Raw genomic sequence first — 27729 nt, 5'->3', positions numbered from 1 at the left:
TTTGTATTTTTATTTTCACTTCACATTAATGGCTACGTGTGAATATTTATGTGGCAAAGTAATTTACCAAGACGAACATTTTTCATAGACCAATAATTCGACAAGGAGCGGTTTTTTTTTTTTTTTTTTTTTTTTTTTTTTTTGTAGTGGACAAATGATACATATTCGGAGGTTTAATATAGTGTATATCAAAATAAGTCGGTACTACTAAAGCAGCACGGTCCCGAGCGCGCAGTCGCGCGTCCGCGCTAGCTAGTCGTGAGTGGTCGATCCTAGCCCTGTCCCTATCCCTAACCCTATCCCTAACCCGCGTGTGCAAATGAATACGTGTTTAGGGTTAGGGACAGAGTCAGGGCTAGGATCGACCACTCACGACTAGCTAGCGCGATTGCGCGTTCGGGACCGTGCTGCTTTAGTAGTACCAATAAGTCTCTCTTAAGGGGTATAGAAACTTCTTGGGGTATAGGTCTTCTTGCCAATAATTGTGTGTATGTTTGTCCGTCCGTCCGTCCAGCAGCTGGGGGGGGGGGCCTTCTGTAGCCTCGGGCCGACCGATGTTTTATGAGCGAGTTTGGTACACGGAAACTGTGTGGAAGCCCGTTTTTCTGCGTGTGTGTGTGTGTGTGTTATGTAGATAGGGGGGGGGATCCAAGCTGTGTCCGCTTCGAGCACATCTGCTTATTCCAGTATTACAATTCGCTATGTAGTTGCTTTCGTTGTTGTTTTGATGTGAGGTACGGATTAGAGTTGAAAGTTCTGGAAATATTGTTTGCAGAATTAATAAATAACAAAACGGGAATCTGGAAAATTTTTTGGTAATATTTATTCACCATTACACTTGTTTCATTTGCTAATAGGAATCATAAAATTGTACATATTGGATAAATATGTACAATTTTGTAATTGCTATTAGCAAATGAAACATGTGTAATGGTGAATAAATAATAGCAAAAAAATTTTGAACTTTACCTAGCAAGCTTATTTCTACCAGCTTGCTGCCTTACCCCTTCCCCCAGCTTCATTAATGACTGTTATTCTACAAAATTCTTCATTATTTTCAACATTAATTAAAACAAAGGCAGTGTATTTCCACAGAGATATAGTAACAAAAGGGTTAAAACTACACTTCAGCAAAGTCAGTATTAATTAGCATCAGTTTTGACACTGTTTAGATAATAAGTTTGACAAGAAATGTTTTAATAACGTTGCAAGCTGTGGCCCTTTTTGTCTTCACAAGTTACATAAATAACTGATATAGATATGTGTGTGTGTGTGTGTGTGCATTTCCTGTGTGAAATGGTGTTTATTCATAGCAGCAGTTTCATATTTCTACTGTAACAATATCTTCTCAAATTTCTTCATTTATTATTAACTAAGCCAAAAACCGTGAATTGGCAAACTTGTTAGTGATATTTGCAGTATTTGTCTCACCTCTTTATGTTCTGAGTTCAAATCCTGCCAAGGTCAACATTGTTTTTTATCCCCTCCCAGGTTGATAAGGTGCTAGTCAAACACAGGAGCCAATTTAACCAACTACCCTCACCCCCAGCTTCACAAATTTCTGGCTTTGTGTCTGTTAGAAGTCATTAGTTTTATCCTAAGCATGATATGCAGATGTGGCTGTGTAGTTTGCTTCCCAAACATGAGGTCTTGGGTTCAGTTCCACTGCACAGCACCTTGAGCAAGTATCTTCTGCCGTTCTTGTCTGACCAAAGCCTTGGAAGTGGATTCATAAGTGGAAAGGCACAACTTAAAGAATTCCATTCATTACCGAAGTGGAGTGGGGGCTATGCTAGTGTCGTGTAACCAATCCAGTAAAAGCACCTTTCAATTGTTGGGCGATATGCTGTGCTTGTGAAGACCTGTTGAACCAAATGAAATCACAACTGGCACCTATGCCGATGGCACATAAAAAGCACCATTTGAGCATTGGGCCACATGGAGGCAGTGACAGGTGACCAAGACCATTGGCGATAAACTGTGTTTGTGTTGACCTGTCAAGTGAGACTGTAGTTGTGGCCGGCGCCAGTGTCAGGTGAATGGCACCTGTGTTGGTGGCACATAAAAAGTACCCACTACACTCTGAGTGGTTGGCATCCAGCTGTAGAAATCTTGCCAAATCAGATTGGAAACAGATGCAACCCCCAGCTTACCAGTTTTCAGTCAAACTGTCCAACCCATGCCAGCATAGAAACTGGATGTTAAACGATGATGATGAACGATATATACACACACACACACACACACACACACCCATGTGTGTACCTTTGTCCTGATATGTGATGGTTGTGAATGATCATCGTACTAGTGGTGGTGTTTGTTTCCAGTCTTCTGTGAAGAATGTGTCAATGAGAAAATATTACCTTGGTTGGCAACAGGAAGGGCATCCAGCCATAGATGATCTGTCTCCTCAAATTCTGTCTGACCCATGCAAGCATTGAAAAGTTGATATTAAACGATAATGATGTAGCAGTTACAAAGAAAGTGTCGCTTCATTATTACTATACACCAATTCAGCACATTATGTGCAATGATTTGAGCACTTAGGTTTATTTTTGTTGTTGGCACTCTGTTGCTTACGACGTCGAGGGTTCCAGTTGATCCAATCAACGGAACAGTCTGCTCGTGAAATTAACATGCAAGTGGCTGAGCACTCCACAGACACGTGTACCCTTAACGTAGTTCTCAGGGATATTCAGCGTGACAGAGTGTGACAAGGCTGACCCTTTGAATTACAGGCACAACAGAAACAGGAAGTAAGAGTGAGAGAAAGTTGTGGTGGAAGAGTACAGCAGGGTTCGCCACCATCCCCTGCCGGAGCCTCGTAGAGCTTTAGGTGTTTTTGCTCAATAAACACTCACAGCGCCCGGTCTGGGAATTGAAACCACGATCCTATGGCTGCAAATCCGCTGCCCTAACCATTGGGCCATTGTGCCTCCACAGGTTGTTAATAATCTGTAATATTGTAACACCAGATGCAGATTAACTTGTTATCAAAAGCATTTAACTGACAAATGCTTTCAGCACATTATTGTAATTTCTCTTTCATAAAAGCACCTGTATCGATGCCATGTAAAAAGCACCCAGTACACACCCAGGCACCCAACTGTAGAAACCATGCCAAAACAGACGATTGGAACATGGTGTATTTCTCCTAGTTCTGGAGAAACTTTCTAGTTCTGGTCCAACTGTCCAACCCATACCAGTTTGGAAAACAGATCTTAAATGATGATGATGATAACTGCAATAAAACAGACTGTAAAAACTAAGTCTAAAATTATTCAGCTAATTCGTTAACATTTTATTATCCATTGATTAAAACAGTATATCTTTTCCTTCGGCTAGTTATTGATTTTCTTTCTGAAATGACTTTTTATAATCAATTCATTGCATATTGTAGTATATACCACAACACCATAATAATCCCATTGTAAATCTTAATCTCGGTGATTGGATAGTATATATTATTTTCTCATCATATCTTTGTTTTGTTGTTGTTGTTTAGCCCATAGCAGTCCTCATTGGTCAGATGAATGATCAGAGATATTTCATTTATGACCATCCTGCCTTTTTGTATATGTATTATTGCATTGTCCAGCCTATCCTTTTTTTTTTTTTTTTACAGATAGTACAGTATGGCTGGAGGCAAATTTGCTCGTTCTAGCTCATTGAATGACTAATCTGTGGCTCCTCAGCAGTCTTATGTATTAAAGATATTTATATTTGTGAAAGTTGATTTCTTATAGTTATGGAGAGAAAGTGCATATTTATAAATGTATATAGATATAAGTATGTGTACTAGACTTAAAAAATATCTTGGTCATCTAAACCACCTCCAAGGTGGTGCTCCAGCGTGGCCACAGTCCAATGACACAAGTAAATATAAAAAAAAAAAAATTGTTAGATTTCATAATAATCTATCCTAAATCCCTTTTAATGAGGATTAATTTAAAAAAATCTTTGCATAGTTAAAACGTTTATTGCAATTTCACCTGACTGGCTCCCGTGCTGGTGGCATGTAAAAAGCACTATTCAAACGTGATCGATGCCAGTGCCCCCACTGACTGGCTCTCGTGCTGGTGGCACATATAAAGCACTATCCAAACATGATTGATGCCAGGGCCACCTAACTGGTTTCTGTGCTGGTGGCACATAAATAGCATCCACTACACTCGCAGTGTTTGGCGTTAGGAAGGACATCCAGCTGTAGTAACATTCCTCAGACACAAGTATTCACCCTCCCCACTGAATAGTGTAGCTCTTCACAAGCAGGAAGTAAAAACACTTCAAAATGTACTAGAAGGTGATGGCTGCAACATGAAGTTTTCTTCTTCCTTGTTGAAATGAGTAATTACAATTAACGAGATGGGATGCAGAGGGTTTGCAAGCCAATTCCTCTGCAGAGCTTCCAGCATTCTTGGCATCAAAGACAGCAGAGGTTGCCTTGAGGTGGCTGTGGAGCAAAACAATAAAAAAATTTTAAAAACCCAGCAGAATATGTTTCTTTCATGACTTCCTTATTATGCTAGTTTGTTCTGAAGTATTTTTTGTTTTCTCATGTTAACCTATTTTGTGTGAAAAATCCTTTGTGCTTTATAGGGTTCTTACACAACACACAATAGAACATATCAAGGAATTCTGTTAAAATCCGTAGAAAGAGCATATGAGCGTAATAACTGAAATATTTAACAGAATTGATCCTATTCAAACTCACTACTGTCGGGACCATGTATACTTTCTTTTGTTGATAACAGCATTTGTAAAGAGAACTGTACTTAAACATCTGGTGGTTACAGTTAACAATGACTGTATGGGAAAATTATATAAATCAGCACAAAATACATGTATGTGATTATTAGTCCTATATTAATATATATTTAGTTATAGGCATAGGCTTGACTGAGTCGTTTAGAGGCTTGATTCCAATCATGTGGTCTTGGGTTCAGTCCCACTGTGTTGCACCTTCAGCAAGTGTCTTCTATTGCAGCTTTTTACTGACCAAAGCCTTGAGAGTTGATTTGGTAGATAGAAACTGAAAGAAGCCTATCACGTATGTGTGTGTGGTCTAGAAATGGCTTGACGGTTGTAAATGAGTATCATTGTTATATACAAGAGAGATTCTTATTATCCAATCTTCTGTGTCTGGTTATGGTAAAATATGATCTTATTTGGTTGGAAATGGTTGAGGGTTGATGACAGGAAGAGCATCCATTAGTAGGAAAGATGCTTCAGTAAATTCTTTCTAACCCATGCAGGTATGGGCAAAGAAATTATATTAAGGAATGCAATGAATTTTGATGAAACTCTAGCATTTAAACCAGCCGTATCCAGGCGTATATTCTACCCGTTTTATGTCTACATCTGCCAGATCTGGCTTCTTGCACTTACCTTACATTGCCATTCTAAAAATGAACATTTGTATCATCAGATTCTTGAAGCTATGAGATTATGCCTCGTTAATTCAAAACAATGGGAATAATGAGCATTACATTTGCGAGAGAAGTCTCCATGCTTAAAGAGTTAAACTTTTGATGGAAAGTTGCTCTCTAATGTATGAGTTGTGGGTGTTAGTTTTACTACTTGTATCTCTTTTCGAGGTTTTAGAACTATTTCACTTGTTATGAGACCAGTGATTGTCTGCCACTTCTCTATTGATATAATGTGAGTAGGAGCGATTGACTGCCATCTCTAGCAGGCAGGGGTCCAGTACCAATGAAGGGTTAAAGGCCCAGAAACGATGGCCTACTGGTCTTGCCAAGCTGGAGGAGGAGTGATTCGCTCCCTTACTCACAATGTATTGGACACAGGTTGTGTGTCGTTAACCAGCTGGGAAAGATGTTTTCTTGGGGTAAAAATGTAGTAACCTAATTCTTTATAGAACAGCCATATTAGTGTGACAAAAAAACAAAGACATTACTGTCTAGTATTGTTACTACTTGTATCTCATATAGCGATTTTAGAGCTAGCTACTTTGCCTGATTAGCAAAACATAAAGAAAAATGTATCTGTTGTCTTAGATCATTTTAAACAGTGGAACTCAGTAAATAAAGCTATAAATGACAGCATTTAAGTATTTGATTTAAAAAGTTCCGCTATTAAAAACAATTTATTGCCTGCCTTTCAAAGTTTCTAAAATTTTATGTTTTGTTTCAGAAAATTTTGAAAACATGGGTCGTCGTGGAATGCCTGGTCGCCGAAGGCAACTAATTCAATTGGATAATGCTCCAAAAACAAGCTATTTAAGTAAGTTGATTTTGTTTTGTAATTTAAGGAGAGCTGAGATGAAGATTTTGGAACAGTTAAGATGGCAATAACAATGTCATCTTATTCTTATTCTTTGGTTTTTAATCTACTTCCCTATTTGGAGATATGTCCTGAATTCTGGAAGCATGCTGCAGTGTGTTCTATTTCAGTGCTCCATAACTGGTGTGCCACGAGATGATGCTAGATGTGCCACAGTGTAACCTGAATGTAATTTTTTTCCCTATATATTTAGTTATATTTTTAGTTCAGGTATGCTGCTGAGTTTTGAAAAGAATATAAGTGTACCGCAAGGGTAAAAAGGTTGTGGAGCACTGGTCTGTTCCCATCAATGGCAAACCTTTTGGCTCTGACATCATCAGCATTGTTTAACATCTGTTTTCCATGCTGACATCACAGTAAGGGAGTGGCACTTCCTCACACAGGTGGTTGCCGTGCGGCGTCGGCACTGGTGGTTCTGTGCGGTGTCGGCACTGGTGGTTCCGTGCGGTGTCAGCACAGGTGGTTGCCATGCGGCGCTGGCACGGGTGCTTGTCACGTGGAGCTAATACACACTACAACTAATAAATATAAAATGATCAGTACTCCCAGCTCTTGGTCACATAGTAAGAGCACAAGTTATACAAAAGACTGTTACTGGAAGGAAAGATAAATGACAAACACTTAGAACGAACTGGTTTGATAATATGAAGGACTGGACTACACTATCATACGGGCAATGTGTAAGAATGACAGAAAAGCCCAAATGGAGGTCCTTGATATTCAACCTTCTGAGAGCAGATGACACTTAATGAATGAAAGCAAATGAAGAGATGTACTGACCTCGTTTATATGATTTGCTTGTCCTCTTAATAGGAATACAAGTTACGTAGTGCTTTGTTGTCTTTTTAAATATTTTATTGCTCTTATTTTCTTGTTGCAGCTCAAACAGGTTGTTATCGACCTGATGATATATTTATTGAAAGCAAAAATGTTGTTAAAAGTAAGTGCCGTAGTTTGTTTTTTTGGCAATTTCATGTTTATTTTCCTTATCTAAAGGCTAAGACTACATAGATAATTTCAGAACAGGACATACTATGTGAAAATATGCAGTTCAATATGTATAAAATCTATAAGAAATTGAAATAATACTTATGTCAGTTGTATTAACTTCTAATACAGTTGTCACTAGGCCACTGTCTTATTAAAAAGACTGTTGCATTTTAGTTACTGTTTTTCAAAATAATTTGATGTGTGCGTACATATCCACAAATATATGTAGATATTAGCTCTTTAGCATTTAAACTGTCCATGTCCGGCTAAAACAATCTAGCAGGATTATCCCCACGTTTACCTAACAATATCATTCTAAAAATAAACAATCACATTGAAATCTCAAAGCTACAAAGTTATGCATGACTAATTTTTATCAATACAAATAAATGAGCATGACATTTGACAGAAATCTGAATGCCAAAGGGTTAATAGTGTGTGTGTGTGTGTGTGTGTGTGTGTGTGATAAAAAAAGAAGCCATGTACAGAGCTGACTTAGATTGTGTCATACACAGCAGAATGACGTGAATGTGGCATGGTTTGCCTATCAGCTGGGGGAGGGGGGGGCTGATGACATGTGAAAGTCCTTGATGATCAGTGAGTGACTCCTGTTGTTGGGAGCAATCATGTATGTTACATCTGCTGTGCCAAAAAGTGTAGGTCACTTGCTGGCTGAAAAGTCACACCTGTGCTGCTCGGACATAAGCGCAATTCAGAAATGTTTCTAGTGATGGCCTTACTCAACAAGGAAATGGCCATTGTGTGTGTGTGTGTGATTGTCATCATCATTTCATGTCTGTTTTCCAAGCTGGCATTGGCTGGACAGTTTGACGGGAGCTGGCAAGCCAGAGGGTTGCACCAGGCATGGTTTCTATGGCTGGACGCTGTTCCTGACACCAACCACTTTACAGCAGGTACTAGGTGCTTTTTACATGGCATCAGCACCTGTGCTTTTTCTTCTTGCAAACACAAGCGCGCAAGACAATGCCATCTCAGCTGAGAGAGGAAGCATGTTTTTTTCTGAAGTTGTCACTTTGTTATAAGTTTATAAATGCTACAGGTGCACACATACTCAGAGGTTATATGTCCTACACGCATACAATAAACTGAATATATCAACATAAATAATTAGTAGTAATATATTTGTTTCAATAAAATGTTTTTATGTTACTTGCATAGCAAGTGACTTGATCTGAGAATGTGTGCTGAAACAAAACCAGTTGCAGCATGGAAGGTGTTTATAAGCCATTTAAAAACATGCAAAAACCGTTAGATTCACTTCAATATTTAAATTTAATTTGTCAAAATATTTTTGTCTCTTTGAAACTGACAAAATCCTGTGCCGCATCTTTTTATGATTTTTGGTGAAATAAATATCTATGCATCTTCATCTTTTGCAGGTAGTCTTTCACTTGTCTGTGATTATACTGGTTCTGACTCGGAGTCTGAGGAAGAATCAGACAAAGGTGAAAATGATTCTACCTTAAACCGAAATGGTAAGTTTTTTTTTTTTCTGCAACTAGGTCCCTAGACACAAAAAGATGTAAATGTTCAAATCTGAAAAAATATCTTTGGAACCCATTATAGTGTATAACAATGAAGGAAGAGGAACCCCAAATTAACTGCATTACAATATTCATTTTTCCTTTTATACCATAAGTAAAAATATTCTGTAAATATTCTTTTTTAGGAGATGATGTCAATTCTGGGAATGACGCGAAAGATAATCTTCATGCTGAAATGCTTGGAATAGTTGGAACCAAAGTAGAGACTCCATCAGATATCTTTCGCCGGGAATTCAATGCTTATCAGAAAGAAACTGCTGCACCTTCGTACAATCGGGAGTTTATTGCTTTCCAAAAAGAGACCTCCCCGTCTCTAAGTACTTCAAGTAATGTGACTACAGAAATGGTAACTACATCGACAACACAATCCCAGAAAGCAAATGTCCCTCTGAAGGAAAATTCTACCACATCTGCGGATTCAAAAACAGTTCCTGGCTCCACTGAAACACCAGAGAGTGTATCAAAGAGTTCAGATATTGATTCTCAAGTTGCTTCTTTCCTTGCTGTAAGTTCTGTTTTAATATGTAGTTTTTAATAATACAATAACATGGGTTTGCTCTGGCACCACTGCCATCTTATCTCATCTTCCAGGCTACTTCCACCCATTCTTATGTAATTTCGGGTAGCCTTGTATCTTCTCTTTAGCAAGATGTCTCTACATGTCCTCAAATTGGCAGAATCATAAGTGTTGTTTTATCACCTGTGTAAATTACACAAGTGCGCAAATTACATAGGTTTTTACGGTATATATATATATATATATATTTATATTTATAAGACGAGTTTCTTTGTTTCCATCTACCAAATCTACTCCCACGGTTTTGGCAGCTCAGCGCTATAACAGAAAACACTTTCTCACAATGCCATGCAGTGGAACTGAACCCTAGATCACATGGTTGGGAAGAAAGCTTCTTAACGACACAGTAATGCCCACACCTTTATGTTGATAAATTCTTGTGGAACTGAATCTGACCAAGTTTTGATTAATTTATGGTTGCTATTGCAGCAGACATACACAATAAATTTTTTTTAAATGATAATGTAATTTCTCCTGTGTCTCTCAAAATTTAGGAAATTGATGCTCTTGGAGAAGATGCTGAAGTTAAGAATAAAGAAACCGATGCTGAAGATAAGAACGTAGACCCTGTTGTTGATTCTACCAAAGATGACCAGTCTCTGGGATCTGATGCAAAGGAAGGCACCGATGCCAGTGGAGAAGTTGTGTCCGTTGTTGCTAGTTATAAATCCTCGGGAGATTCTAGTAGCGGTGAAGAAGAACCAGTTGTGTGGCCAGAAGGTAACTATGAAACACAAATAATTTTACTGTGTCAATTAAAAACTTGACAGTTTTTCAATGTTACACATTTCATTATGTATCAGGTTCATAGTAGCTGTAATTTCTGCTACACATCATTTAGTGCCTGTGTTCCATATCGGTATACCTACATATTGTATTTGATGGCATATAAGTTGTACTTTTTTCTCCTGAATATGTGCTGCTGACATTAGGGTGCATAAAAATGCCAGTGCATCTTTTATGGCATCAAATATGGGACCTATAAATCTATTGACATTATTTTATTGTAAACTGTACAGTTCTATATTTTAGAGATGAGGAATTCTGTACATAATTTACATTGGATGGTTAAGAGCGTGTGCTACTAAACCTAAGATTCCGAGTTCAATTCCAGGCAGTGCCTTGAAGGAATGATAATAATAATATCATAAAAATACCTTAGGAATGAGAACCCAGGGTTGGGTTCAAAATTCGACCAGGGCACCTGATGAAGGCTAGAGAGTAAATCAGCTGAAACGTTGTGGTAACAACAAACAAGATGAGGACACATATCTGTCCAATGTAAATAAAGTAAACTATGCATTTTTTTTTTCTATTTTCCAGAGCCTGTCAGTGAATGGCAACAGTGCCATGATGAAAGCACTCAACACTACTATTACTGGAATATCAACAGCAATGAGGTGACTTGGGAAATCCCTCCAGAGTTCACTCAGTACCTCCTCCTTTACAAGGAGTATGAGTTAACTCTCAGCCGCTTAATCAAAGAAGGCAAAACAAAACCAAAGAAGAAAAAAACCAAGTCTAAACGGTAGTTAATATTTTGATCTTGTCTTGGACAGTCATCCACATTCATCTTTACTAATTTTATGAAATTCTCTTCGGTGCCACTCCTCAACTGTGATAGCTCTGTAGCAGGGCTGTAGAATTTGGAGTCAGAAACAATTAAGGGGTAGCTGGAGTCGGAGTTGGTAAAACTATATTGACTCTGATTCCGACTCACAATGTCTTTCTTCTTTAATATAAACCAGTTATAACATATAGGCCTGCTCAGAGTACAAGCGTATGCATACACTTTGAGGGATGTAGACTACAATCACTTAATTACAGGCAGTGCTGTTATCGGATATTTTCAATTACACCAAAATCTTTTACATGCTTAGACCTCTGTGTCTTAATCCAGTCCTGTGTGTGTAGATTATTATTCATGATGTTGTCTTGCTATTTCAGTGACCCGAAGAAGAAAAATGGACAAGATAAATCTGAGTCCTCTGCAATATCGACAGAAGAAAAAACAGTATCAGAAAGTGCAGAGTCATCTGAGCTACAGCCTGATAATGTCAGTGATAAGAAAGACAAAACCCTTTCAGAAGAAACAGATGTCGAACCCAAGTTGGTCCAGGAGACTGCCTCCCCAGATATGACAGAAAACCCTCAGTGCTCGCCAGGGAATTCAGAAAACATCAACAACGAGGAAACTATGGAATCTGATAGCAAGATTTCTTCAGCTGTTAGCTCATCACCAGCGGCTGAAAGTTTGGAAATGACAACAGATAAATATACAGAAGGAACTGCCTGTGCTGTTGATGGAAATGGTGCTCACACGACGAACAATACCAACTGTAATAGTAGTAACAGTAGTACTAGTAGCAGTAATCCTGAATCCCTAGCATCCACCGTGAACATATCCGATTTAACCATAGAAATGTGCAAAAAGAAATTCAAAGCTCGAATGCACAGAGAGGACACTACATCCAACAAACAAGAACAGCAAGCCACATTGGAATTGAACCCTGATACTAATACTACTGTAGCTAATAACAAAGAAGCATCACCAGGTTCTGATTCTGAGCAGAGCAATATTGATATTGATGAGGTTGACCGGGAACTGGAATTGGCGCTAGAGAGGAAAGTGGTAAGTGGTGGAGTTTTTTTTTTAAATGGTTTTTTTTTCCCTACCTTTGAAAATCACCTGCGTAAATTACACAGGTGCGCACATTACATGGATTTTTATGGTATTTATGTATGTGTGTGTATGTATGTATATATATATATATATATATATATATATATATATATTCATAAGATGGGTTTCTTTCAGTTTCCATCTACCAAATCTACTCATGAGGCTTTGGTCAGCCCAGAGTGATAGCAGAAGACACTTTCTCACAATGCCATGCAGTGGGACTGAACCCTAGACCACGTGGTTGGGAAGGAAGCTTCTTAACGACACATCGATGTCCACAAACAAGATCAATCCCTATTTTAGCATTTGTTTTTGTTTTGTCCAAAGTGTGTGGACGTGTTTAAGAAATCTGCTTCTTAACTGTATGGTTGCAGGTTCAGTCCCATTGCACATCTTGGGCTGGTGTCTTCTTCTGTAACCATGAGCTGACTAAATCCTTGTGAATGGAAACTGAAAGAAGCCTGTCTCTCAAACACACACACACACACACGTGCACATGTGTGTGTGTGTGTATTTGTGGCTCCTCGTTTTGACATTGTGTATCATGTGAGGTTGTGAAAATAACTTACAAGACAAGAAAAGGCAAAAGCTTCCTTGATTAGCAAGGGATGAAGATGGCTTTGTGCTGGGTGTTGAGGGTTTAAAGTGCAATAGAGGGACAAGCACAGGTGTGTTGCTATTATATTTAAAGGCAAAGTCAACCTTGGCGACATCTGAATTCTGAACAGAAAGCCTGAAGAAATACTGCTAAGAATTTTGTTCAATATGCTCACTATCGTGCCAGTTTATGATCCCTTTATATTGAAATGGTCATTGAGTGCTGAAATAAGTAGTGGAAGCATTGCAATCTCACTAGTGTTGTTGGCATGAAAATGGTACCCAATACACACTGTAAAGTTGTTGGTGTTAGGAAGGGTGTCCAGCCCTAGAAAACATGCCAAACAAACACGGGAGTCTGATGTAGTTCTTTGATCCTGTGAAACTGTCCAGCCCATGCCAACATGGAGCATGATGAGAACGTATTCATGTAGTGTCCCTCTAAACAGCTTCCATTAAATAACACTGAGATTTTGTTTTGATAAGTTTTTTTCTGTGATTTCTGAGTTTTTAGAAATTATTATTCCATGTTTAAAAAAATATGACTGTATGTAAAATTTCTTATTAGAATGAGTTGAGGCGGTTGGAAGAGGAGGAGAAACAATGTGAGGTATCTGATCGGCACCACGTGAAAAGAAAACACAAGGAATCAGACAGTGGAAGAACAGCGAGCAGGAACAGTTCTGATGAAGATTATTGTATGTCAAAACCTCCCAAGAAAAGTAAAACTCATAAACATGCATCGAAAAGAACAAAAGAAAAGAAAGGTAGGTGCCATATTTGGTTTATTGTATTCTTTATTTTCTTAAAAATGGTTTTGTTTATTTTATACCAGCTTAGATATGATAGGTCAACATGTTTTGATTCAGGTTCAATGTTTGCTTATGCTGCAAAGCTTACAGATGACCTGCTGAATTGAAATCTTTATGTTGCTTTGAAGGTAAAACTGGACGTCTTTACCTCAAATCACATAGAGCTATACCGGTCATTGTTGTGTGATATGCAAAATTAAGACTGTGTGTGTAGGCACTTGGTTTAGTGGTTAGGGTGTTGTGTCTGTGATGACAACATTGTGGTTTTGGCTCGTAGACTGACAGTGCATCGTGTTGTTGAGCAGAACATTTCATTTCATGTAGCTCCAGTCCACTCAGCTGTGAATGGCTAACCATGTGACAGGCTGGCATTCTGTTCAGAGGGAATGTTGGCCTGCCTGCTTAGGCAGCAATGTGGCATCTTTCAAAAACTTCAACAATGCAAGAAAGTGCACTGTGACCAGCAGCATGCAACAACATTCAATGGTCTGAATCAATATACTGTGATATATATTATCATCATCATTTAACATCCATTAGTAATGAAGTAATATTTAATTGTTAAAGGGTAAAAGAAAAAAAAATGTTTTTTTCTGGGATATGAAGACAAACTTCATGAGAGAATGATTTCAACTGTTGTAACTTAGGGTTTTGGTTGTCCAATTCTAAAACTTTCCATTTCCTCCACTCTAGAAAGTTCCAGTTCTAAAAGGTCTGAAAGCAGTAAGAAGCGATCTTCCCACAAAGATCATCAGTCGAAAAAAGAATCTCGATCAAAGTCAAGCAAAAGTCAGTGGTTATTTATTTATTTATTTAATTAATTTGATTGTTTCATAAAGCTAAATCATTTTGTATGAGTTTTCATAAAAACATAGGTATGGGGGTGGTTTGGATAAAACAGATCATCATCATTTGACATCTGTTTTCCATGCTGGCATGGGTTAGATGGTTTGACAGGGTTTAGCAAGTTGCAGAGCTGCATCAGGCCCCAATGTCAGCTTTGGTGTGGTTTCTATGACTGGGTACCCTTCCTAATACTATCCATTCTCCAGAGTGCACTCGGTGCTGTTTACATGGTACTAACACAAATGAGGTTACTAAGTAACTCCCAAGACAAGACCCACCCACCCTCAGCTGAGGATGGGCTGAAAGTATTGAGGGATGTTGCTTTGTGCCTGGTGATGAGAAGTGTACAGATTCCTTGTTGAGGAGAGATGCATGGTAACTCCAAATGGGAAAGAGAGAAGGTAGTGAAGATGTGAAATAAGAGAGGATGGTGTGCAAGAGAGATGCACAGGACAAGGGATGAAGTTAGAAATACACAAGGGTGGGAATAGTGGGAGATGGACAGAGGTAAAGGGGTAAGAGCTGCATTGGCAAAATGTGGGGTTGTTACAAAAGAGGAGGTGAAAGGGACATTCAGTGGAAAATAAGGAATGGAGTAATATGCTTTGCTCAAAAACGAAATATAAGACTTGTGGTATAATTTGAACTCCTAACCTCAAATGCCAGTGTCTTTAGTAGTGATATTTGTAACTTAATCCTTAATCCATTTTAATGTGAAAAATTTTAGGTTGTTTGCTGTGAGGTTAAAATGCTTATTCATTTGATCATATACATAAGAGCAAGCTTTACTGCTATTGTGTTGAGCTCCATTTGTTCTATTCCTTTTTTCATAGCAAAAATATTCATGGATAAAGCAAAAACAAAAACAAAAAAAATATATTTTCATTTGGTTTAAGAAACGATTAGTTTTAAACTTTCGTGTTATTTTCTGCATTCCTCTAACTTTTGGTTTTATTCCAGGTTTAAATTACAAGAGTCACTCAGAAGAATCTTCGAAGAGTCAGGAGAGCAATGAAAAGCTAAAGGTAAAAATTTCTCCATAAAAATAAGGAATATGTTTAGATGAGATTACACTGTACTTTAATTTGTGAATTAGTCGTTGTTGCTTAGTCCAGATTAACAGTGATCAGGCAGACGTGTGTTATGTCTGTTTGTAGATGTTAGTGTGTGCAGAGATTCCTTCAACCCTCTGGTACCTTACATGTGTGTTTGTGATTTTGGTCTGGCCCTGAGACTTTTGAGATTTTAGATTTTCATATTGCATCTTGGGGTACCTGATAGAAGGAAGAGATCAAAACGACAATCTAAATCAGTGCTTCTCGAGCAGGGTCCATATGACCCTGAAGGGTCCATATAAGATTTTTATTTTTTAAATTTATGTGAAACAAATTGCTTATACTTCTGCAGTACACAAAATATTTTAACAATGTTTTTGTACAATTCTTATTAATATTCATAAAAATATGGCTGACTGGCCCTCATACAGGTGGTGCGTAAAAAGCACCATTCGAGCGTGGTCGTTGTCAGCACCCAGTCAAACTGTTCAACCCTTGCCAGCATGGAAAGCGGAAGTTAAATGATGATGATGATGATATATTGAATGCAAGTTTTCATGTATGTGATAAGACCCCCCCCCCCCCCCGCCTCCTTTGTTGTGAAAGATCTATCAACTCTGATCTGAATATAAGATTGATTGGTAGGTGTTGTGTAATCTATGTCGACAGTGTTTGATGCCATGAAGGCTGTGTTGCAATGTTTTATCATTTTTAAATAAATGAACCTGTGACATCCTGGTTTTATCGTTGTTGCTGTAAAGTGGCTGGCATTAGGAAGGGCATCCAGCTGCAGAAACCTTGCCAAAGTAGATATTGAACGTCAGCACATTCCTCTGGCTTGTTGGTACCAGATGAGCCTTGCAACTTTGGCCAAAATGGAAAAAAACTACATTAAATGACGATGATGAATTTGTCCTCATTTTTGGAATATGCATTTTTTTGTTTTTGTTTTCCTAGGAAACTGTGATGGATCTAAATCAATTAGTTATGGACAAAATGGACTTTTTAGAGATTGATATCAACAAACCATCCAAACTTCAAGTGTTGCTCGTCCAGCTAAAGGTAAGTACCCACTCAAAGATTTCAAGAACACTTTTTTTTACAACCCTTTTCCTTCATCCATCTTAGGCAGTATTATGTATTTGAAAGCCATCACTTATGTATCCCCAAAAAATTGTTTTGTATGCATTCCTAGAATACTTCTTACTTCTTGTATACCAAAGTACACTCTGTGTGTGTGGATGGATTTTCAGAGATCCTCTTTTAACACAAAATAACTTTAAATACCATTTCTCTTAACCCATTAAGTTCCACTGTCCTATAAATAGGACACTAAATGAGAACATTAAATAAGCTATATCACATTGTCTCAATGTCCTATTTATAGGACACCGAGTATTTCCATTTCTACTTGAAGTAAAGGAGTTTTGATAATCATTTTTTTTTTCCATTTTAACCTATTTTCAATCATCTGTAAAAATTTTAAAGTAATATTCAGAAATTTAAGAACTCTGGAACTAAATGGGTTAATGATCTCAATTCCAGGTAGTTTGATTTTAGTGGCTTTGTCATTGCTTGATGGATCCTGCTGTAGATCTGCAGGCATCTTTAGATACCCCTACGTAATGTATTTCACAACAATCAGCCCTGTCGTCATGTCATGTTCCTACTTCAGTTGGAATAGGTTAAAAGTTATCATGGCTGGATTCTCCCCTGGTAATGAACAACACAATACAGAAAAAGAAGATGCAGCCGATTCCGTCCTTTGATTTGCCTGCAATCTTTAATCTTGAGCTGTAGATGCAACTATTTTTTTTTTCTTTGCTTGGGAGTGCAGGTGGAGGGTAAAGTTAGACACAGGGGCCCAGGTGTGTAAGGGTCAATTTATTTTAGTTTATTATAGTATCCCAATGCTATAAATAATTTTCACCTTATCCTGTAACATTAGTACTAAGCTCACTCGTGACATATATCCTATTATAATCTCCTAAAATAACAAAATGACTATTCAAGCCACTTTAAGAATTCCATTGCTTTTTCACAACTTGTTTGCAGACTCGTTCATCAGACTGGCAAGCTGGTGGTCTGTCAACCAGCTATTTCTTTGAAAGATTGCAGGAAGCTAATCAACAAATTATCCAATTTGAGAAAAGTGGAGCACCAACTGGTTGGTCCGTCTGTTGGGACAGGTACGTCCATCTCTTCTTCTTGTTCTTCTTGGATATAACCTGTGGTAGTTTGCAAGTATGTTGCACATTGAGCTGCCTGAACCCATATGACTGTGACTCTGTAGACAGGTGACAGATTTGACTGCTGAGAACGATAGCAACTGCCTGCTTTTGACAACGGTGGCAACCGCCAGTTCTCATCGATGCTCTCTGGTTCTCTTGTCAACTCCATTGCTGACGACTGATGTTGACATTAACACTCAGAATCTATTGGACTTGAATGGCCCAATTCTCTGCTTGTCTGGGCTGATGTGAACGTTTAATGAAGGAGAGCAAAGAAGAGAACAATCTTATAAGCTAAAATAAGATGAGCGAAAGAGAGAGACGGATTAGAGCTAACGGAAAGAAATTGTGGAAATAAAAGCCTCCATTGGATTTCGGTAGAAGAAAGGAGTTTAATGACGAAAATCTTTTGGAAACCAAAGAACTGGAACTTTAGAAATTGTGACCTTCCCTCAGATAAGACAAGACCATTAAATGACTTAATTCGACATGATTTCAAACCTGGGCTGAGCTTATCTTGTGCAGCTGCTGAAATGAAGATTTGTGTCTGACTGGTTTCAGCTTGGGTTTGGGGTTTTGGGGTTGTTTTTGTCTCCTTATCTCTCTGTGGATGTTTTGAAAGAAAGCAACCAGCGAGCATGGTAAAGAGACAAATAAGGAATGAGAGTGAAGAAGAACAAAGGGGAAGAAGAGAGAGAGAGAGAGAGAGAGAGAAAAAAAACTCCCCGAATATATACATATGTATATATAGATATATATATATATGTATATACATATGCAAAAATTGGGAGGAAAACAGCATTTACCAAGCAAGCAAGCTGGCTATTGATGGCAAATGATGTTGAAGTAGCGGCATTCACTGCAGACCAGGTGATGTTGATGCTGGTTTTACTGGTGAGTTTAACTTTTCTTACCTTTGCTTCCTGCTATTAATCGAAACTGTATTTCTCTTCTGTTTACAGCTCTGATAATAACTTTTGTATTATTCCCTTTATTATTATTATTATTATTATTATTATTATTATTATTATTATTATTATTATAATGTTGTTCTTACATCACTGATTATTAGTTCTATTTTTGCAGTCTGATGTCAGCAATGTTTCCAAGAAACAACACACATGTATTGTGCACACAAAAGTGATGTCTGTGTGAGGTGAATGTGTATATAAATGGTTGCTTTGGATGTACAAACCTGTTTTCACTCTAACCCCTTTTTTCCCTCTCTCTCTTTCTCACTATGTTCTCCTTATTACAATCCGACTCAAGATATGTTTAACCATTAATAGAGCCTTAAAAACCTACCAAAATATTTTAAATGATAAATGTTTCCGTTACCTCCCCATTATACTTCTCTTTCTTCATGCAAGTCCTTCAGTTTTTATAATTTTACAGTTAGATACCAGTCACTTATTTGGTTGATGGACAAGTTCTCTATATCCACCCACAATTTTGCAGAATTCAACGAAAGACAAAAACTCTGACCGTATTTTAACTGCTTAATATTAACATAATTTATTGTTTCTAGTTCTCCATCTGATTATTATAATCAAATGTTTATTGCATAATTACTTCTTCATGTCAATAACTTCATCTTGATACAAAGGCTTATTTGGAACAGTGAAGCTTGAAGTAGATAAAGCTGTAAATATTTGATTAAAAAGCCTTTTTGGATAAAAAAAAAGTCAAAGGCTGGCCAATTTTTTTTTTCTATCCAAAGGATTTATTAACTCAATATTTACAGGCTATTATTTATAGCTTTATCTACTTCGAGCTTCGCTGTTCCAAAGTAGAATTATTTCATGTTCTCTCAGAGTTTTTACAGTTCTTATGACATCAGCAACAAATGCTTATATTTTTTTCTTACAATGATTACACACAGTTGAGAGACACAGTGGTTTGCTTTATGCTACCCAGTTCAGAATTAAATTAACACCAGGTCCAGCATTGCTTCTCATCCCTGAAGCTTTATACCGTCTCAACAACACAAATTGCCAAACAGATTTATTCCACCATTCGAAAATTGTATATTTCAGCTTCAATTCAAGCTGAGACTGGACTTTGCCTTTCATCTATCAGTGGTCAATATTAAAACCAATATTAATATATACAAGGATTGAATCAATAAACTGTATCTCTCTCCTCCCTCCCCTCCCCTGCATATTTAAATGTGTCACTGACAGTAGGTGGTCCTTTTTGGATGGTCTTTGATCTCAGTTTCAGTGCTTCTTTTCCTCCTTATATTTTGAAATTGATTCACATTAGTGATACTGTTGTCTTATAAATTTTAGTCTTCTGCTAACATAAGAAAGAAACCATTATCATTATTATCGGTAACGATTCTGCAAGCTGGCATAATCATTACCATGCCAAGCAAAATGTTTAGTGGCATTTGTCTGTCTTTACATTCTGAGTTCAAATTCCACAATAGCTTGTGATTATCAAAGGTTCTTTAATTATAACCCAGGTAGGATTATTTTCCCTTCACATATCTGATATCCTTGTTAGCGAGTCCGTCTCTGTCCATTTTCTGTGCTAGATTTTTCTCAGATAATACAACATACACACACACACACACACACACACACACATATATACTGAATAGTGGTTATTGTCTCTCTGTAAGAAATAATTATCTATTATTCCCACATTTCTATTCTATATTATCCTCTGTTTGATTTTAATCAGGAGTTCCATTGAATTTCCACTGACAGTCTCCATTTTAATTATGTATTTTTTTTTCTTCTTCCAAAATACATCTACGCTTGTTCTGTGAAGTAAATCACTAAATTTATTAGAATCTGCCTCCTCTTCTTTTTGAACAAGATTTCTAATTTAAAACGAATACATTTTCTTTGTAGGAAAGCTAATTAAAAGAGTTTGTTTTTAATTACAGGAAGTTTTTTTTTTTGATAATCTCATAAATTAACGCTAAACACCGATTGAGACATACATGTGTTTTTTTATAATGATTTGAAAATTATTAAATTTATCAATTTATAATTTGAATAGTTTCACACAGGGCTTTTTATTTATTTGTTTTATGTTAATATAGCATGGATAGTTGTTAAAATAGGGATGTTTGTTTCAGATATCTTTTAGTGATTTTCTCTTCATTTACTTTTGATAATTGTCATCATCATCATCATCATCATCGTTTAACGTCCGCTTTCCATGCTAGCATGGGTTGGACGATTTGACTGAGGACTGGTGAAACCGGATGGCAACACCAGGCTCCAGTCTGATTTGGCAGAGTTTCTACAGCTGGATGCCCTTCCTAACGCCAACCACTCAGAGAGTGTAGTGGGTGCTTTTACGTGTCACCCGCACGAAAACGGCCACGCTCGAAATGGTGTCTTTTATGTGCCACCCGCACAAGCCAGTCCAGGGGCACTGGCAACGATCTCGCTCGAAAATCCTACAGGAGCCAGTCAGGCGGTACTGGCAACGGCCACGCTCAAAATGGTGCATCTCATGTGCCACCCGCACAAGAACCAGTCCAGGGGCACTGGCAACGATCTTACTTGGCTTGCCGGGTCTTCTCACGCACAGCCCATTTCCAAAGGTCTCGGTCCGTAGTCATCGCCTCGGTGAGGCCCAATGTACGAAGGTTTAAAAAAAAAGTGTAAACCCATAGCTCTTTTGATCAAGTACTTTTTATGCTTTTTTAAAAATTTTCATAGTTATCAATCTTAATTAAAATAAGAGCTATGCCTATATTTGAATAGTTGACAATTTGCCAGCCAAATGGGTCATAGCTTGTTTTCTGTTACGGATTCTGTAATTATGAAAGATTGACACTGGGTTGTACTTTTCTAATCTACTTAGCTTTTATATTATATTTTTACCTTTGTATAATGTACGTGTGTTGCCCTAGTCTTGGACCAAATAACAAAACAACTCTAGTACTTTTTTTTTTTTTTTTTTTTAAAGTAAAATAATGTTTGAAAAAATGAAAAAATAGATAAGAGATGTAGTTTTTGCTGAATAAAGCATTTTTATATAATACTTTTTACTAATTAAAAGACTGTTTGTGTCAGGTAAATAAGATGACTGTGATGGAGGAAATTGTAGTTGTTAGAGCATGGGATAGCATGCCTTATATTTGTTCAACTCTCTGCCCCTGCTTTACCATTCATACATTACTCTGTAAGTGGTTGATAACTTCTGTTTTGTAGATGAGTTAATTAATTGAGATTTTGACGATGTGGTTGCTTATTTTTAGACTGACAGTGTAGAGTTTGTGAGAGACTGGATCTGGTTTGTTTCAACACAAAACAGAACATTTGGGCAGAATATAGCTGAATTAAATCTTGTTGATTCTATACCTTTCTTCTACATTTAGAATTTCTTAATTCTTCAACAGAATCAGCTATTAGGCTTAGGTTCTCCGCACTCTCTTCCATTTTTACCTAGGTGAGTCTCTTAGATTTTTATGGCTTTTATTTTTTGTATCCTTTTATAAACCATGTCACCTGTGTGGTTGGATTCTTGCACCAATCACAGATCTGGTCTGTTCCCATTTGGCTTTTACATAATAGGTTTCTGTTGAGGCATCTTTTAGCTTCCATGCCATCCTTCTCCAAATTATCTTGTTTCTGGGTCTGTCTGACTCTTACTCTGATGTTACTAGCCACAAACTTCAGGACAGGCTGTCTATAAATTAGTCCTGCATTCTCTGTTGAACAGCAAAACAAGTTGATTCCATGAAGGTTAAAGTGTAATTTATTCTCTGCCACCTAATTCTGTTCGTTCATATGCTTTATATCAAAGTGTTTGATTCCCTCCACACTCATTCTCTGAACATAATGGCTCTTATGACTACCTTCTAGTTGTCCAAGAAATCAGAAACTAAAATTGTATTTTGAAACTAGCCAATTCTAAAAAGCAAAATTAATCTTTCACATTCTGACCTTAACTTCTAGCAATGAAGTAACATAAATTATTAAGATGAAATCTATATTAATTTTCAGTGAGATCTTATTCAAAATATTTATTTCTCCAGTTGGTTTCTGCTGAAATAATATTGGAGGCAGATTCTATCAAATTTATTCAAGCAAGATTTTTTTTTTTTTTTCCACATTATTAATTTTCCTTTACAGCTCTCTCTCTGTGTATATTTTCAGTCACATATTTTATTTCTGTGTAATTATCATACTCAAATATTACTACCATGTTATTGTTGTATTTCTGTATCTTTTATATTGTACAGAAAACAGCAAATCTAGCTGTATTTCTTTCTCTATCTTTTATATTGTATAGAAAACAGCAGCTCCAGCTGTGTTTCTCTTTATTTTATGTGTCTATATTTCTTTTGCGCACCAAAGTCAGCAGTTATCTCTGTACTTTTTCCTTGGGAAACTAAAACATTATCATGAATTTAGATACATCTCTCTTGATCATTATCAATAGGACTTCAAAAGCATAGATGTAGTTAGTCTGTGAGCCAAAGTATATTTTGTCTTTAAATATTGTCATATGTAGGTAGAGAGAAAGCATGACAATATACAATAAATACATAATGTATTGTGGGAAAAAAAATCGCGTAATTAATTTTGAACATTGTGACTATGTGAAAGGTAATGCATGAAGTAAATATGCAGAGATAGCATTAAAAAATATGTACATATTATTATTACTGAGATATCTCAAAATATAACCTCAGATAAGTTTCAACTGGCTTTGGTTCTCAGGCTATAGTGTCTGCTATAAAGAAATATACCAAAGTTGTACATGGAACCAGTTGGATATACGTTTCAGTTTCTTAGTGCTTAATTTGGTTTAATTGTGTTTGCCCACTTAGGTTGGATGGGTCTGTAACTCTCACCTCACCACACTTCACAGTACTATTTTTTCTTCCACACTAAGATAAGCACACTAAAAACTGCATAATATTTACGACATAATTGTAATATAATATATACTAATTACTAAAGGGTCACATAAAGTGCAGTAGAAAAAGGTTTAAGCACAAAACCTTTCTGCAGGAGTTATTCCCCCAAATTTTTACTTGCTTGCTTTCAATAGGTTTTAAATTTACTACAGTTGTTTCAGAATTGATGTAGTCTATGAACGCATCAATAAAATTCAACTGAAACAGATGTAAATTTTAAATTCCATTAGTGTTCTTTTTATACCTGCACCACACCAGGAACTGACCCTGAGTCGGATACACGGTTTATATTGGATTTGGTACCTATATATATATATATATATATATATATATATATATATATATATATATATATACACACACACACATACACGATACCTCATGCTCGTTTTACCCTAATGTTATGGTATCTAGCCAAGCCTAGCATCCTACTTGTGGATATACCTAGATTCTAGTGAATCTTGTAACTAATCTCTCTCCAAATATATGTAATAAATATTTGGCAACAATCTTGAACCAACAGTGGAAGTGGAGTTCTGTATTGAAACTTTGTTGTTTTGCCTTGCATTCTAGATTGACCGGAACATGATCAATCCCTTCCACATTTTGACTTTTCTTGAGGTCAATACAATTTATCCCTGCCCCCTATGTCTTTTTATTTTTTGTCTTCATAACATACCAATCGAACAATTCATTAACCAGAATAATTAATTGGAATATTGGATCCTCAAACCACTTTCTGTTTATTCTTTCCCCTTCCTCTTTCTCATTGGGACTGCTACATGCACACACACACACACACACACACACACACACCTACCTATAATTATACACACACACACACACACTTCCTCATGGTATTTAAATACTTTTCCCCCCATCCCCAATAGCGGGTGATTGTGGGGTGAAGTTTATAAGGAGAATGTCTGTTTGACCTCCTCCGCTTTTAATACGAGAGCTGGATCAGTTGTTCTGTGCCGTTGACTTACTCATCAAATGGAGGCCGTATTGTTTTTCTGAAAGGTGAGTTTAGATTTTTCTTACCTCTTTGTCCTAAACATATCAATGCCTTTCTGTCTCTCTTTCTCTCTCTCTGTTTTGCAACATCAAACTGTTTTCATCTTCTCCTCCTCTATTTGATTTTTTCCACAAATACCTCATCTCTTTCTATCTGTTTCTCTTGAAACCAGTTGTTCTCAACCAGGGCTGTGGAGTTGAAACAAAAAACTTCGACTCCTCCTCCTCCTCCACTATTGCCACCTCCAACTCCTTTTTATGTAATTGACTGTGGTTTACGTATCTCATAAAGAATAGGCATAAGCTTGTACTTTGAGTAGGCCTATATGTTATAACTGGTTTATATTAAAGAAGAAAGATATTGCGAGTCAAAGTTGGTATAGTTTTACCAACTCTGACTCCAGCTACCCCTTAATTGTTTCCAACTCCACGACTCCGACTCCACAGCCTTGTTCTCAACTAGGGTCCACTTGACCCTTGGGGTCCGTATAAGATTTAATTGTTAAAATTTATCTGCAATAAATTGGTTATGCTTCTACAATACACAAACTATTTTAACAATTTTTTTTTTATACAATTCTTAATATATAATTCTAAAAATATGATAGGATTTTTTAAACATCAAATAGCTATGAAGGTTCACCCAAATAAAATAGGAAACAAAGAGGTCCATGGGGGGAAAAAATGGTTGAGAACCACTGCTCTAAACACTGATATAAAAACTTAATGAATATGTAAAGAAAATATGGGAGCTTGTATGATTCCACGCTACCTTAATCTCTCCTCTGCCACTTTTAATCTATTCAGGACAGATGGACATATCTTGTTTTTATATGTATTTGAATAATTTATTATGCAGGCTGGATACTTTTGTCCTCTTGCAGTGAATTCCTATTTGATAGAGAGCTGCAACAGTCCTTATGGCACTGCATGTGTGTCATTCACTGTGGGCCTCTCATGAAGATCCAAAATTCCCAGGCAACATTGCAGTGCTTTAGTACTTCCATATCACTGAGTTGGGTTCTTGACTTATGTCTTTCATAAAAGTAAATTCATCAAAAGAGAAGTAGGAACTTATGCCAGATCGTTCCTGTACAATTAGTTGTGTAGGTAGAAATATTATTTGATGGGAGATGATTTCAAATCTGTTGTTGACATTTGTGTTCCTGAGCAGAACACTTCATTCTGCATTGTTTTAGTCTATCTAGCTGTCAGAGGGGTATGAGACATTTCGGCACAGCTGTTTTGGCACCACTGACTCAGTGCTGACTTATTCGATGTTTTTGTGTTTCTCTAGTTCTTCCCTCCCCCCTCCTTTTCTTCCTCCACTCCTTCTCTCTCTCTTTATATGTTTCTCTATACTTATAAACAGTGAGGTAGCAGAAGCATTACCATGCCAGGCAAAATGCTTAGTGGCATTTTGTCTACCTCTGTGTTCTGAGTTCAGATTCCACCAAGGTCGACTTAGCCTTTCATCCTTTCAGGGTTGATGAAACAAGTACCAGCCATGTACAGGGGTCAATGTAATTAATCAACTAGCTTCCTCCTGCCAAAATTTCAAGTCTTGTGTCTGTAACAGAAAGGATATTTCTTTATACACGTCTGAGGAAAGAGAAAGTCTTTGTTAGTCATCTTCAATTTATATAAATTGTAATCTCTCTCACTCGCTTTCTCTCTCTCTCTCTCTCTATATATATATATATTTGAGCATGTGTACCTCTGTTCCTCCAGCACCAAAAGATGCTGTTGCCAAAAATGTCCAGTCAGCTGTGTCGGATCGTCAGCATCCATGCAGCTGCACCAAATTGTCTCGTTCCAATGTCAGATTTGGGTGACAGATCATCTGCGAATGTCACCTGCAACAGATAACCATCCTATCTCATGAAAGATTTAGATTTACTTCATCCCATGAAACCAGAGTTAAAATTCCTTCTCTCAAACCGGTCTCTCGGGACCTTACAATCAGTATTGTTGTATAAGTTGATCTATAAAAGTGTCTGCATTACCAACAAGAGACAAGCTACAAATCCAGAACAGCAGAGTTGCTATTGAGCTTCACTTTGGTCGTTTGATTATGAAGATGAAATGTGAAGAGCCATATTATATTGAAAACAATTTAGTTTCAGTCAGCCTGTTGTCAGGTTCCTTAAGGTTTGGTGATCATATTAGCTTAGATGAATAATAAGTAGAATTGAAATGCTTATATGTACCCACAGTTGTTCACTATCATAACTCAGTAATTTAGAGTTCAAATCCTGTTGAGATCATCTTACTCATTAACATTTGTCTTGTCCTCATTCCAAATATTTATGATGTATATAAGATGGATTATATATATATATATATATATATATATATACAACAGTGAGTATTTGAGGATGTGACAGACACCAAGAATTCAAGGTGTAAAACACACACACAACACAGAACTAAAAGCTTTAAGGTAAAGTGATAGTATCATATCATAATTGTTAAATTATACATTATAGAGTAATTAAAAAATAGTGCTCACTTATTTATATATATATATGTTTTGCAAACAACTTGCACATGCAAGTGCTACCAGTTAAAAGCTCCACATACCAAAAGCCAGTGAGTGTATGGGGTCATCAGGAGAGAATGCACACCGTTTTGGGGCCTACCTTTCTACGGCGTCATTGTGCACTGACCCCCCTCGCTGATAGGAAGCCCCGCTTACTAGATCAACTAGTTATCAAATAAAGCTCAATATTCAAAAATAGGCGCAGGAGTGGCTGGTAGATGAAAAGTGTTGAGTATGCATTGTGAAGTTGTAATTTCTATTTCTTCACTTCCAAGGCCTTGGTCAGCCCAGAGCTGTAAAGAGATGTCATGCTGTGGGGCTGAACTTGACACACAAGGGGGAAAGAAACGTTAAAATTACAATTATAGTAGAAAATCATTTTACCACTACATTGAATATGTTTGAAGCTTATCCTGGGTACATAATAGGAATGTATTGTGGTATGATTTTCATTTGTTATAATTACATTAAGAAAAGAATATTAACTTTTCATTTTACTCAGTATAATGTTTAATTTAACAAAAAAGAGATTCTTTCACTTGATTGAAGTTATCCCAAAATTCACTTTTTCTCAGACGTAGATCTGAATTCCTGATGTTTGCCAAGGATATTGTCAAG

The 27729-nt window shown here is 37.0% G+C and overlaps 1 protein-coding gene across 1 annotated transcript in view; it reads left to right on the top strand.

Annotated features, from left to right (window-relative positions):
- LOC106882474 (uncharacterized) overlaps positions 1-27729 on the top strand; it is a 41378-nt gene that overhangs the window by 2042 nt on the left and 11607 nt on the right. Inside the window, exons 2-13 of the mRNA XM_089354672.1 lie at positions 6154-6243; positions 7184-7243; positions 8694-8789; positions 8984-9363; positions 9930-10155; positions 10759-10963; positions 11383-12067; positions 13284-13482; positions 14221-14316; positions 15334-15398; positions 16386-16490; positions 17484-17617. Coding sequence (XP_089210798.1) covers positions 6168-6243; positions 7184-7243; positions 8694-8789; positions 8984-9363; positions 9930-10155; positions 10759-10963; positions 11383-12067; positions 13284-13482; positions 14221-14316; positions 15334-15398; positions 16386-16490; positions 17484-17617 — 2327 coding nt within the window. The 5' untranslated portion in view covers positions 6154-6167. The remainder of the gene's footprint in view (positions 1-6153; positions 6244-7183; positions 7244-8693; positions 8790-8983; positions 9364-9929; positions 10156-10758; positions 10964-11382; positions 12068-13283; positions 13483-14220; positions 14317-15333; positions 15399-16385; positions 16491-17483; positions 17618-27729) is intronic.

This window comes from Octopus bimaculoides, chromosome 7 (assembly GCF_046866305.1).
Source record: "Octopus bimaculoides isolate indiv1 chromosome 7, ASM4686630v1, whole genome shotgun sequence".
Lineage (NCBI taxonomy): Eukaryota > Metazoa > Mollusca > Cephalopoda > Octopoda > Octopodidae > Octopus > Octopus bimaculoides.
Note: the sequence above shows the minus strand (reverse complement) of the source record. Positions and strands in the feature narration are given on the sequence as shown.